General features: G+C 36.9%; 1 protein-coding gene across 2 annotated transcripts in view; it reads right to left on the minus strand.

Moving 5' to 3' along the window:
• The window catches only part of ESF1 (ESF1 nucleolar pre-rRNA processing protein homolog), a 64,523-nt gene that overhangs the window by 39,722 nt on the left and 12,708 nt on the right, over nt 1–12,093 (minus strand). For both annotated transcript variants that reach the window (XM_014535034.1, XM_014535036.1), the window contains exons 7-8: nt 8,955–9,069; nt 7,303–7,450 (exon numbers count right to left, since the gene is read on the minus strand). In XM_014535034.1, the coding sequence (XP_014390520.1) occupies nt 7,303–7,450; nt 8,955–9,069 (263 nt within the window). The remainder of the gene's footprint in view (nt 1–7,302; nt 7,451–8,954; nt 9,070–12,093) is intronic.

The following is a 12,093-nucleotide window of genomic DNA, read 5'->3' on the forward strand; positions in this document are numbered from 1 at the left end:
TCAATCCAGCAACCTCAGGTAAAATGCTATCAGACATAATAGAATATCAAAACTAGACAAACTTCTTTTTTTTCTTTATAGATTCAGAGAGAGGAAAGGAGAGGAAGAGAGATAGAAACATCAATAATGAGAGAGAACCATTGATCGGCTGCCTCCTGCAAGCCCCCTACTGGGGATTGAGCCCACAACCCGGGCATGTGCCCTGAGGGAATCGAACCATGACTTCCTGGTACATGGGTTGATGCGCAAGCAGTGAGCTACACCAGCCATGACAGACTTAACCTTCTTAATATTAAATGAATTGAATTAAAAACTTATGTCTTATTTATAATAAAAATATGTTGCAATATAAGTTAGTACTGTCATAGCACTTGGGAATATCACTTTTTATTAAAATTCATATCTAAAAATAATTCTGTAGTCATGTAACATCCTCAAATTTATGTTCCCTATAAGCAAAACAGCAGGGATGGCATTTTATCCTTCTTTTATGTTCTCCACCATCCACCAAAATGTTATAGTCAATAAAAGAAGGCTAAATATTTTTGGGATACATTTGATACATGCACTTAGCTGTGCAGGCTGAAGAGACAAATAAAGCTGCTTATAATCCAAAACAAAGAATAATGAGTCCTTTCGATTTGATGGTGAGCAAGTATGATGATTCTCAGGATCTCATTAATACATTAACAAAAATGAATGTTAGAAGTTTACTCAATTTCCCTACGTGAAAAAAACATTCACATTTCCATTTCCCAATTTTATAAAAATAATTAGAATACAAAGGAACAGTATAAAACTCATGGGCAACAAATACCAAAGAAAACCAATACGTGAAAAGTTTGTTTGCTCTATATTTCCACTGTAATTCTCCAAGGCAAAACCATAAATTAAGAACCTGGGTTTTAATGCAAAACATACAGACTTACTGAATGGACTAAATGTCCCAGTAAAGAAAAATTTAGAAGTAGCAAAAAGAAGACCCTCTTTTCTATGAGCTATGACTAAATGGTAACTAAAAATGTCTGACATTACTAAGCATTTAGCTGTGAAACATCAATGTCAATATACTGTCCTTACATCTTTAAAAAGGTGATATGGAAAAAAGATTGGTTAAGTAAATGTTTTTACAGTTTTTTTTCTCTAAATGAATAAAAAATAGTCCAGGACATTCTTTCCATCCTATCACACTTTTACATTTTCACTCAAACAGCTGAAATTCATTTTTTTTCTGTTTGTGCTTTGTGCCACAATAATAATGTTGGATTGAATTCTGTCATGTATCCCGTAATTCAATGGATAAAACATCAGGAACACATTAACAAAATGGCAATGTATTTCTTTCTATTAAAAGCTTACTTCTGAAAACATAATTAGAAGCAAGCTCCTTCCAGGTTGAAATTTTAGTGGTAAGTCTCTGATGGCCTACTTTAAATTGATTTTTTCCAGTACTAAAATTTACTTTCTGAAGCCCTAGAATGTGGGATAATTCATGTAGGTCTGTTTTTCCCCAATTCAAGGACAATACTTTGTGAAAGCCTTAATACTATATAATGAGTGAACAAATTAATTGTAACAGTAAGAAGCCCTCCTATGATCTCTTATAAACAACACCAGGAACATCTAATAACTTAAGGCATTCAAATATACTATTGTATCTAACAGAGGTACTAAATTACAGATTCAAGTAAGCTTGCAATCAATTCAAATTCTGAAGAAAAATGCATGCTTTAAATAACTTAATGAGTCGTATATTTCACACAAAAAGCCATTAATCCTTAAAGTTTTAGAAGTAAAAATATGACATGAGGTAGTATGCTAAGCACTATATGTATATTATTGCAATCTTTCCAATGATGAGCCAGGTACTATTATGACTCTCATCTTATAGCTATGGAAAGAAAGGCACAGAGGCTAAGAAAACATATAATAGCTTCACTATGTCGTAAAGACAGACAGCACTTGAAACCAGCAGACCCAATCTTATGTAATAAAAAGTCCAGAAGTCAACTAGCTCCACAGTTAACTCAGCAACTCTATGATGTTGTCACAGACTCAGGTTTTCTTTATTTCTCTCCAATTTCCCATTCTCAGTGTGCTGGTTTTGTTCTCCAGAAGCTCCAGTCATGGCAAAAGATGGCTACAGAAGTTCTACCTTCACCTCCTAAAATGACAACATCTAGAACAGTGGTTCTCAACCTTCCTAATGCCGCGACCCTTTAATACAGTTCCTCATGTTGTGGTGACCCCCAACCATAAAATTATTTTCGTTGCTACTTCATAACTGTAATTTTGCTACTGCTATGAATCGTAATGTAAATATCTGATACGCAGGATGTATTTTCATTGTTACAAATTGAACATAATTAAAGCATAGTGATTAATCACAAAAACAATATGTAATTATATATGTGTTTTCTGATGGTCTTAGGCGACCCCTGTGAAAGGGTCGTTCGACCCCCAAAGGGGTTGCGACCCACAGGTTGAGAACCGTTGATCTAGAAAAAAGATGAAGCATTCTTTCTGGAGCAAGGAACCAGCTCATGGGTTGGCTGGTGGATCTAAGATGGCTCCACCCATATATCTGGGATCTTGGCAGGGATCTGTGAAAGGGTAGGACTTCTCTCTGTCATCATTCAGCAGTCTAGCCTGAGCTTCTTTCTTTACAACGCAGCTGGGTTCCAAGAGGGCAAGTGCTTGTCAAGCCTCTACTTGTCTCATGCTTGCTAAGGCTCTATTTGCCAAAGCAAGTCATACACTAAACCCAGAGTCATTTTGGGAGGGGATTACACAGGTGTTTGAGTACCAGGAGGCGTGTTTCCTTGGAGGTCATCAGTATAACCATCTTCTACAGTTACAGTATAACCGTCCTCTATGTTGAGTCCATTGGGGAGAGGAAGAGTATATCTTCAAGAGATTATAGTATGTATGGTCAGGGATATTTAAGACACAAAGTCTTGGGAAGTAAAATAGCAACACAGGATTTAAATCCTATATAATAAAATCATAGTATGCAAATTGTCCCCTCGACTGGGAGTTTGTCCAGGAGTTTGACAAGGGGGTGGGCGGCCAGGGGAGGGGAGTACCCGGCTGGCAGCCAGCAGCTGCTAGGGACTCTACCAGTGCACAAATTTTGTGCACTAGGCCTCTAGTCCTATATAATAAAAGCCTAATATACTAAGTGTCCGACCGTTAGTTTGACCATTCAACTGTTTGCTATGACGCGCACTGACCACCAGGGGGCAGATGCTCTGAGCGGTAGGTTAGCTTGCTTCTGGGGTCCGGCCGATCGGGACTGAGCAAGACGGGCTAGACACACCCTGGAGCCCTCCCATGGTCCCTCCCCAGCCCCGATGGGATCCCTTGGCCTGGCCTGCCCCCCCTCTCGCAATCTGGGACCTCTTGGGGGATGTCGGAGAGTTGGTTTCTGTCCGATCCCTACAGGCCAGGCAGAGGGACCCTACGAATCCATGCACCGGGCCTCTACTATCTTAATAAGAATATACTGACAAATTAATGCTTCTTTTCCCACAATACTAGCTGTCCTAATAATAATGTCATTAAAAAATCTAGTTCAGTTCTCTCAAACCAATCAAAGAAAGCTATTTGAAAAACTTGCACCCAATCTTCACAAGTACACGGAATGTCCTCTTTATTTCTTTATCTGAGAGCTGCTAGTGAAAAAAAACACACAACTATCCAGAATTTTCAGTCAAGTGCTAAATGACCACTTAGGCATACAAATAAAAAGAAAATGTAAATACATTAGTATATCTGGGGGCAGAAAAGACAAAGGATATTTGAAAAAGGACTTGGCTGTTCTGTGTACATTAGAAATAAAATGGATACTCAATTACTTGAAATGCCAAAGAAATTAACAAGCAATACCCACTCAGGCCTTTAAAATATGTGAAGGCTTTTGTGACCAACATAACTACCATTGTGAATCATATATCTTTTCAATGACTATTAAATACCCAAGCAATTATGCGGTTTTATTAATATGAGATATCTGAACAAATAAGCTAGATTAAATATGATTTTTCATTTCATGTATGGAACACAGTGTAAAAGTAGTACTTTATGAAACATTTAGCAAAATGAAGCAATATCTGCAGTAGGCTAAAAGTATGGTGATAGCCCAATCATAGGATCTTTCTTAAGAAAGTTAATGTTTAAAGGACCTATAATAATCCTAAAAAACACTTTAGGATTTAATTAAATTCACATTTAGGTTATAAAAACAATAGATATGTAAAGGAAAGCCAAAAGAATTAGCTATGAAAAAGTTAAGCTACAAGTAAAATAATATTTATTCCTGCTATTTTAGAACATTTATGTCTTTGTTTCACATTTGTAGTTCCTCAGCACCAAATCTCTTACTCATAATTTTGCATGATTGGGAATTCTTCTATTAGATAAGATGAAGATGTGAAGAGATCGGGGAGATAGTGTCAACAGGGCACTGCCTAGAAATGACAATCAAGTAACCAAGTTTCTAAACAGAGACTGATCCAGTATAGGGGAAAAGGATGTTTTGAATCTATTTTTAAAAAATGAGTTATTTTAAGCAAACAGCATAAACAATTTTAAAATATACCCTTAATCATTTCAATCATCAAAAACTTTTAAAAATAAAGATACAGATAATCAGAATTTCTGCTTCCATTAATGGTGACCTAGGTACTTCAGACCAACCCTTTCACTGAGTATCCAGTTGGAGTAAATATTTTAAAAATCTTTTTTAAAACTTCAAAGAGGTTTAAAAAAAACTTAGACCTATTTTAACCTGAGAGCATTTACTAATCCACAAAAGAAACAGCTATGGGACTAAACTACAGTTTGGGCAGCCTGGAAGTGCCATGAGGACAAAAGTTAATGACCTTAAAGGAGGGGATTTCAACTAGTACCCCCGAATTAAGCAGGACCCCAGAGGAATATATCCTCATGGCAAGGGCCAACCAGAAATAAACCCGCCTTCATGAAGGCTTGCATCACCCACAAAATCCAGGGAACTCAAGCCTTAAAATGCAGTGATGTGGCCCCAGAACGACCAGAGTAAATGAAGGTTCTCTTTGATGAGGTACACTCACCTGAAATATCAAATCAGCTCACAAAGTTAACCAGGCACACAAGTAAACAGAACTATCTTGTAAATAGAAATCAGCCCCCAAAGATTTGAAATACTGAAATTAACAAAGACTATAAAACATGCTTACTCTGTTTACAGGAATAAAAGTGTTAAACGTATCTACAGTGAGAAGAAAACTATAAAAAGTTATTGTTGATTTGAAAAATAGCTAAATAGGACCTTTACAAGTAAAAAATACTATGACCAAAATTAAGAATTCAATGCATAGGTCTATCAGCATTTTCAACACTGTTGAAAAGAAAATTAGTGAACTGGAAGACAGGTCTGAAGAAAATACCCAGAATGCAACACAAAGAGACAATAGATAAAAATAAAGGAGAGTAGCCCAGCTGGAGTGGCTCAGTGATTGAGCACTAACCTATGAACCAGGGGGTCATGGTTCGATTCCTGGTCAGGGCACATTGCCCAGATTGTGGGCTCAGTCCCCGTGGGGGTGGGGGGAGTGTGCAAGAGGCAGTCAATCAATGATTCCCTCTCATCATTGATGTTTCTATCTTTCCCTCTCCCTTCCTCTTTGAAATCAAAAAAATGTGTATATATATTGTATGTATATATATGTGTATATATATTGTATGTGTATGTATGTGTACATATATAGAGTAGAAGCATGGAAGTTACAGTGAAAAGATCTACCAAATATTTAATTGGAATCCCAGAGGGAGAGGGAAGAAGAAATATCTCAATAGATAATGGCTAAGAATATTCCAAAACTGATGAAAAATACCACGCCAAAATTCAAGAAATGCCAACAAACTCCACACACAATAAAACCTACTTTTAGTTTATAGTAAAACTGCAGGACAAACAGAAAGACATTAAAAGCAGTTAAAAAAAAATCTAGACAACCTTCAAAAGACTGAAAAAGTTAAGCTGATAGCTGACTTCTCAAAAACAATAATGAAGCTAAAATGCAGTTGCAAAGGGCTGTCCATCTAGAACAGTGGTTCTCAATCTGTGGGTCGCGACCCCTTTGGGGGTCGAACGACCCTTTCACAGGGGTCGCCTAAGACCATCGGAAAACACATATATAATTACATATTGTTTTTGTGATTAATCACTATGCTCTAATTATGTTCAATTTGTAACAATGAAATTGGGGGTCACCATTAAAGGGTCGCGGCATTAGGAAGGTTGAGAACCACTGATCTAGAATGTTTTACCAGTGAAAATACCTTTACTGGTAAAAATACAAGTAAAGGCAAAATAAAGACATTTTTAGACTAAAACTCAAGAGAGTTTGACACCAGAAGATACTATTGGAAGTTATCAAGGATTTACTTAAGGCAGAAGAAAAATAATCCCAGACAGAAGTATAAGATTTAGAAAAGAATACAGCGGGAAAAAAGTGGAGGAAATACGGGTAAATTTAAACAAAGGTAGTATAAAATAGTAATACTAATGTCCTGTGGGAATGAAAAAACCCCCCACAGAATTATAATACACAGGATACCATAAAAGTTGCTTTAAGATTTCTTGTATAATATAGGGCACTAAAAATATTACCATTAAACTTTTCTAAGTTAGGGATATCAGTCATGATTTCTAGGACAATCATTAAATAAACAAAAACAGTCTACTTTTTAAATCAGTTGAGGAATAGAATGTAAAAAATATTCAATCAATCCAAAAGAAGCTCTTATTTTTAAAAAAGGGGGTAATAAAGCATTTTACTAATTTATTAAGAGATTGCATAACTATATGAACCATGACAAATCTACCAACCAAGCTTTTTTGGTTACGTCAAAAAAAATTTTTTTTAAATTTTTATTGTTGAAAGTATTACATATCCCCAACCCCAGGCCTTAACCACCCTACTGTCCCGTGTCCATGGGTTATGCATATATGCATCCAAGTTCTTTGATCTCTTCCCACCTACGCATCCTCGCCCACCTTCCCTCTGAGGTTTGACAGTCTGTTCCATGCTTCTATGTCTTAGAAGTTTTAAAGGAAATGTTTAAGGTTAAAGCATTTGCAACCAAAAAAATACTTTTTAATAAAAATTCTGATTACTAAACTTCCTGTTGCAGACAGTTTAAGAATTAGTTTGGTATTCCCTTTTAAGCTACTGCCAAAGATATATTTCCAATCACAAGTCTAGATTAGGCATATAATGCTTACAAATGTAGACCAGAAGATTAACAAGTAAGTACCTTGTAGCCCATCTTCTATTTCCTCTTCATCTTCACTAGAGGAAGCTAAATAGGCTTGAAAATCCATGTCTAAAAGCTCTTCCTTTTTAAACTTCCTGTTGAGTGTTGTAATTCTTTCATGATCAGTCTCATCCCAAGTGATCTCCACCTTTCACCAATGAAAAAGAAAAACAAGTAAAAATGAAAATGTCAGCCACCCAAACTTGTTAAAGAATATTTATCATTGCCCTGGCCAGGGAGCTAAATTGGTTAGAACATTGTCCCAATATGCCAAGATTGCAGGGTCAAACCCTGGTCAGGGCACATACAAAAAGCAACCAATGAGTGCAAAAATAGGTAGAACAAGAAATTGATGTTTCTTTCTCTCTCTCTCCCCCCTTTTTTCTCTCTCTCTCTCAAATCAATAACAATAAAACAGAGAGAATATTTACCATTAACTTATTACAGGTAGTAAGTTCATTACAGGAACTCGTCCATAACATGATGGATCTGGTGACTGATTCTTGTCCTCTGTGCAACTCCCATTCCCAGATGGGGTCGTAATGGTTTTATCTGCATCACAGGATGGGTTCTACATCATTGTTTTCTTTCCTCAGACTAATCTCCCCAGATCAGGACAACAAAATGGGCACCAATTAACCAAGGAATCTGATTCTTAAAATAGCTGGCACTGCCTTGGTTCTAACTAGTCACAAGATTCAGAATTATCCCTATTCTGATAATTAAGCTTGAGCTGATGACCACAAAACTACTGCTGGAACTGGGACAGATATAGATAATACAGCCAGACCCTAGTAACTCCAGACTGGCTGACTGGACAGGCTTGCTCTGGTCACATTTTAGTCTTAAAATAACATGACTCTATACTTTATGTGACTTAATTTTTAGTCTTCACTTATTCATAATGGTGGGGTTTTACTAATCAAGGCCACGCAGTGTCCACCACAGCATGCATGACATGCACCTGACAGATACAGAAGCCCCTCTCTCTGCTACCAGCCTGTTCTCAGAAGAGCATGGTGGTTTGTCACAAGAAACGCAGTGGGAAGCCTATATGCCTACTGTGGGGTCCAGCTGTGGATAGAAAGTTAATGGAGGGAAGAGAATAGAGAAGGTATGTAGCAAAACAATAAACTAATTCAACAGGAATCATTTGGCTGTGTGTTATGAAGCATTAATGTGACATCTAGTAGTCCCGAATTATTCTTCTTCAATTATTTTTTACAGTTTTGGATCATATTTGCAGAAAAAATGTGTTTCTATTTTAAATTTCCACTAGTCTTCTTTTAACTAGAATTTGAGGTAATCTTTACACTACCTTCTTCCCACTATTCCCTAGGATATTAATAACTGACATATTACTTATTAAAGAATCTAGTTGACTAAGAGTGTGTGGGAAAGAGAGAAGAAAAAAAAAGAAACATTTGCAGGTAATTGACTTGGGCTTAAAAGCATAACAAAAGTATGTAAATAGGTTCAGACAGATGTGGTAGATAAAGATGCAAATACACTTTTGGTCTCATTTCTATTTATACTTGTGCATTAAAAGTTTGAATACTGTCCATTTCTAAAGATGCTACGGTAAATAGTACATGAAGTCTTTTCTTAAAACAATAGAGTCCAGCTACACATTTTTAAAAGTTAAAAAATACCGTTGATGTTCCCATTGCAGCAGATGTGAAATATTTTGGTTTATATGCTGTTAAATCCACTTCTAAGGCTACGTCCTTGGGCTCATCATCAAAAGTAATATCATCTGGTATAAACCTAAGAAACAAAGAGAAAATAAATGTATTTAAACATATGCTACAGTAATAAACAACCAGAGTTTAGAATCTCTTCTAATTAGTTGTAGTTTATACATACATACCATATAAAAGTTTCTACAGAACACACATGTAGATGAGGCAAACAAAGTTAGAAATAACCTTGGCACAAAACTTCTGAAATTCATAAGCTATAAATCTGTAATTCTATTAAATTTAAGTGAACTCTGTGTAGGTAGAAATCCTGCATTGGGAGTCAGCTAATATGAGTCAGGTGCAAACACACATGGGTCCCTCATGTTTCAAAAAGAACTAGACTCCTGAAAGCACAGTCATTGGCTTGCCACATAATATTTTGAAGATCAAATAGAATTATTAATGGTTAAATGTTCTGAATATAAAGTATCATATACAGGAGGTGTCATTGAAAATAAGGAAAAGCTTAAAGTTAATTCTTCAAGACTAAAAAATCCTAACAATCTTATCTTGCAATTTTTTCTACAAGTAGATAGCTGTTAAGTGTAAATAATCGTTACACAATTCTTAGGCATCAGGCTAAGGAATTGGGAGCGCGGGGGAAGTAGAGTTAAATAATCCATGGTTACAGTATTTAGCTTTTGTAATTTATATAGATTTTAATTCCACAAGAAAAGCATAAAAATAATTTTGGTGGGTGAGGAGTGGATAATTAGGGTTCATTATGTCTACATAACATCCTTCTCTAGCTATACTTTTGCACACACTTAGAAGAAAAACAAACAGATTTGTTTTTGAGACTAGTATACTTAACTGTTACTAATATGCATGCTTTTATATTTTGGAGCAGATGAAAAGAGTTTTCCCTAGATAACAGGATTGCAGCAGAAAACTCTATTTTCTTTTACATATGACAAAATAAAACAGTGAATGTAAAGATGAAATTAAAAAAGCGAGTGGTCATTGATTTGACTTTCTAGGCACTGCCAGAGCTTATTCTAACACTGCATAGAAATGCCCCCAAAAGGAAACAGAACAACCCTGAAAAGAACATGTTAACATTAATTATGATACCCAGAGTTTGACATTCTAACAAATGTTTGGTAACTACTATTTAAACATTCAAAACAAGCACCTCCTATTGAAATTGTTAACATAGAAGGAAATAGCTTGCCTCATGAGATATGCCCTTCTTGCTATATATTTAAGCATGCTAAAATCTTACCCCAAATACCAATTCCAAATTTTTTATTTTATTTTTCTACCAGTTGGAATGCCTTTAAAGCAGTGGTCGCCAACCGGTGGTCCGCGGACCACTGGTGGTCCATGAGGTCCAAAAGGTTGGCAACCGCTGGTTTAAGGAAACCTTTGGAGCAGTGGTCGCCAACCCGTGGTCCGCGGACGACTGGCGATCCATGAGGTCCGAAAGGTTGCCGACTGCTGCTTTAAAGTCATAGTGACTAAGAACTGATGAATTTTCCCCCTAAAATATTTAATTTGAGAACAAAGCCTCTAACAAACTTGCATACAAAGAAATAGTTTCTATTGAAAAGTGTCATAGTAAAATGGTTTACTAGGTTCCAAAGACTAGGATGACAAAATGGTACAGTAGTTCAGCTTCCCATTTCCTAAGAACTGACAATCACAACCACCTAAGGTTTTTCACCTCTGGTCAGTGAAGCCTGAGCACATGGTGAAAATAATGCCCAAGTCTAAAGACAATGCCAGCAATTCCATCCACTCTTTCACTGAGCAGCACTTAGAGCAGTGTTATTAAACAGAATTTTCTGTGATGATGGCAATGTTCTGTATCTAAGCAAATAAATTTTAAGTTGAAAAGAAATGTTTTTTTCTCAGTCCCCCACTACCACAAATTATGCAACTGAGTTTCTCAGGCATTTGGGGAAATCGCAGGGGTCAGCACATCCAGAATGCAATGGATAAACCTTGCCTTGGGAAAACCACCTTCATAATGATGGTATCTCCCCTGCCAGGTAAGTATTTAAACTTTTTAAAAAATCTTTACCTATTTTTTCCATTGATCTTTAGAAGAGAGTGTGGAAGGGAGGGAGGACGGGGTGAGGGGGAGAGGAGGAGAGGAGGGAGGAGGGGGGGTGGAAGACAGAGAAACAGTGATATGAGACAGACACATCAACTGGTTGGGCTCCCACACACACCCCAACCAGGGCTGGGGATGGAACCTGCAACCGAGCTACGTGCCCTAGACTGGAAATCGAACCCATGCCCCTTTGGTCCTCATGCTGATGCTCTTAACTACTGAGCGAAACTGGCCAGGGCAGTATTTTTAAAATTTTAATTAAATAAATTTAAATAGCCAGATGTGATTAGTGGCTACTGTACTGATAACACAGATTTAGAAGTACCAGTTTATTAGCAAATTCCTTTGCCCCCCACTTCAACGCTATTTTATTTTTTTTCAATGCTTTTTAAAAGTAATTTATCTGGCTCCTAATTCTAAAACACAGTTGCAAAGAAATATCACTATATATAACCCATAATCCTAAAAACATAGCCAACATATTTGAAAGGATACAAATGTGGGGTGGCTTATACAAAATACTTTAGCATTTTATCATTCCAGTTTTTTTATAAAATATATAACATATTTTTATTGATTTCAGAGAGGAAGGGAGAGGGAGAGAGAGATAGAAACATCAATGATGACAGAGAATCATTGATCAACTGCCTCCTGCATGTTCCCCATGGGGCTCGGGTCTGCAACCTGGGCATATGCCCTGACAGGGACTCAAACTGTGACCTACTGGTTCATAGGTTGATGCTCAACCACTGAGCAACACCGACCGAGTGTAGTTTTCTTTCTTAAGAGTGATGTTCCACAGGACAGAGTTCTTCCAAAAGAAAAAAATCCTCTTTTAGAATATGAAATAGCCAAGCTGGTATGGCGCAGTGGTTGAGCATCAACCTATGAACAAGGAGGTCATGGTTCAATTCCTGGTCAGGGCACATGCCCAGTTGCAGGATTGATCCCCAGTGGGGGGAGTGCAGGAGGCAGCCAATAAATGATTCT

Source organism: Myotis brandtii, unplaced genomic scaffold (genome assembly GCF_000412655.1).
Source record: "Myotis brandtii unplaced genomic scaffold, ASM41265v1 scaffold137, whole genome shotgun sequence".
NCBI lineage: Eukaryota > Metazoa > Chordata > Mammalia > Chiroptera > Vespertilionidae > Myotis > Myotis brandtii.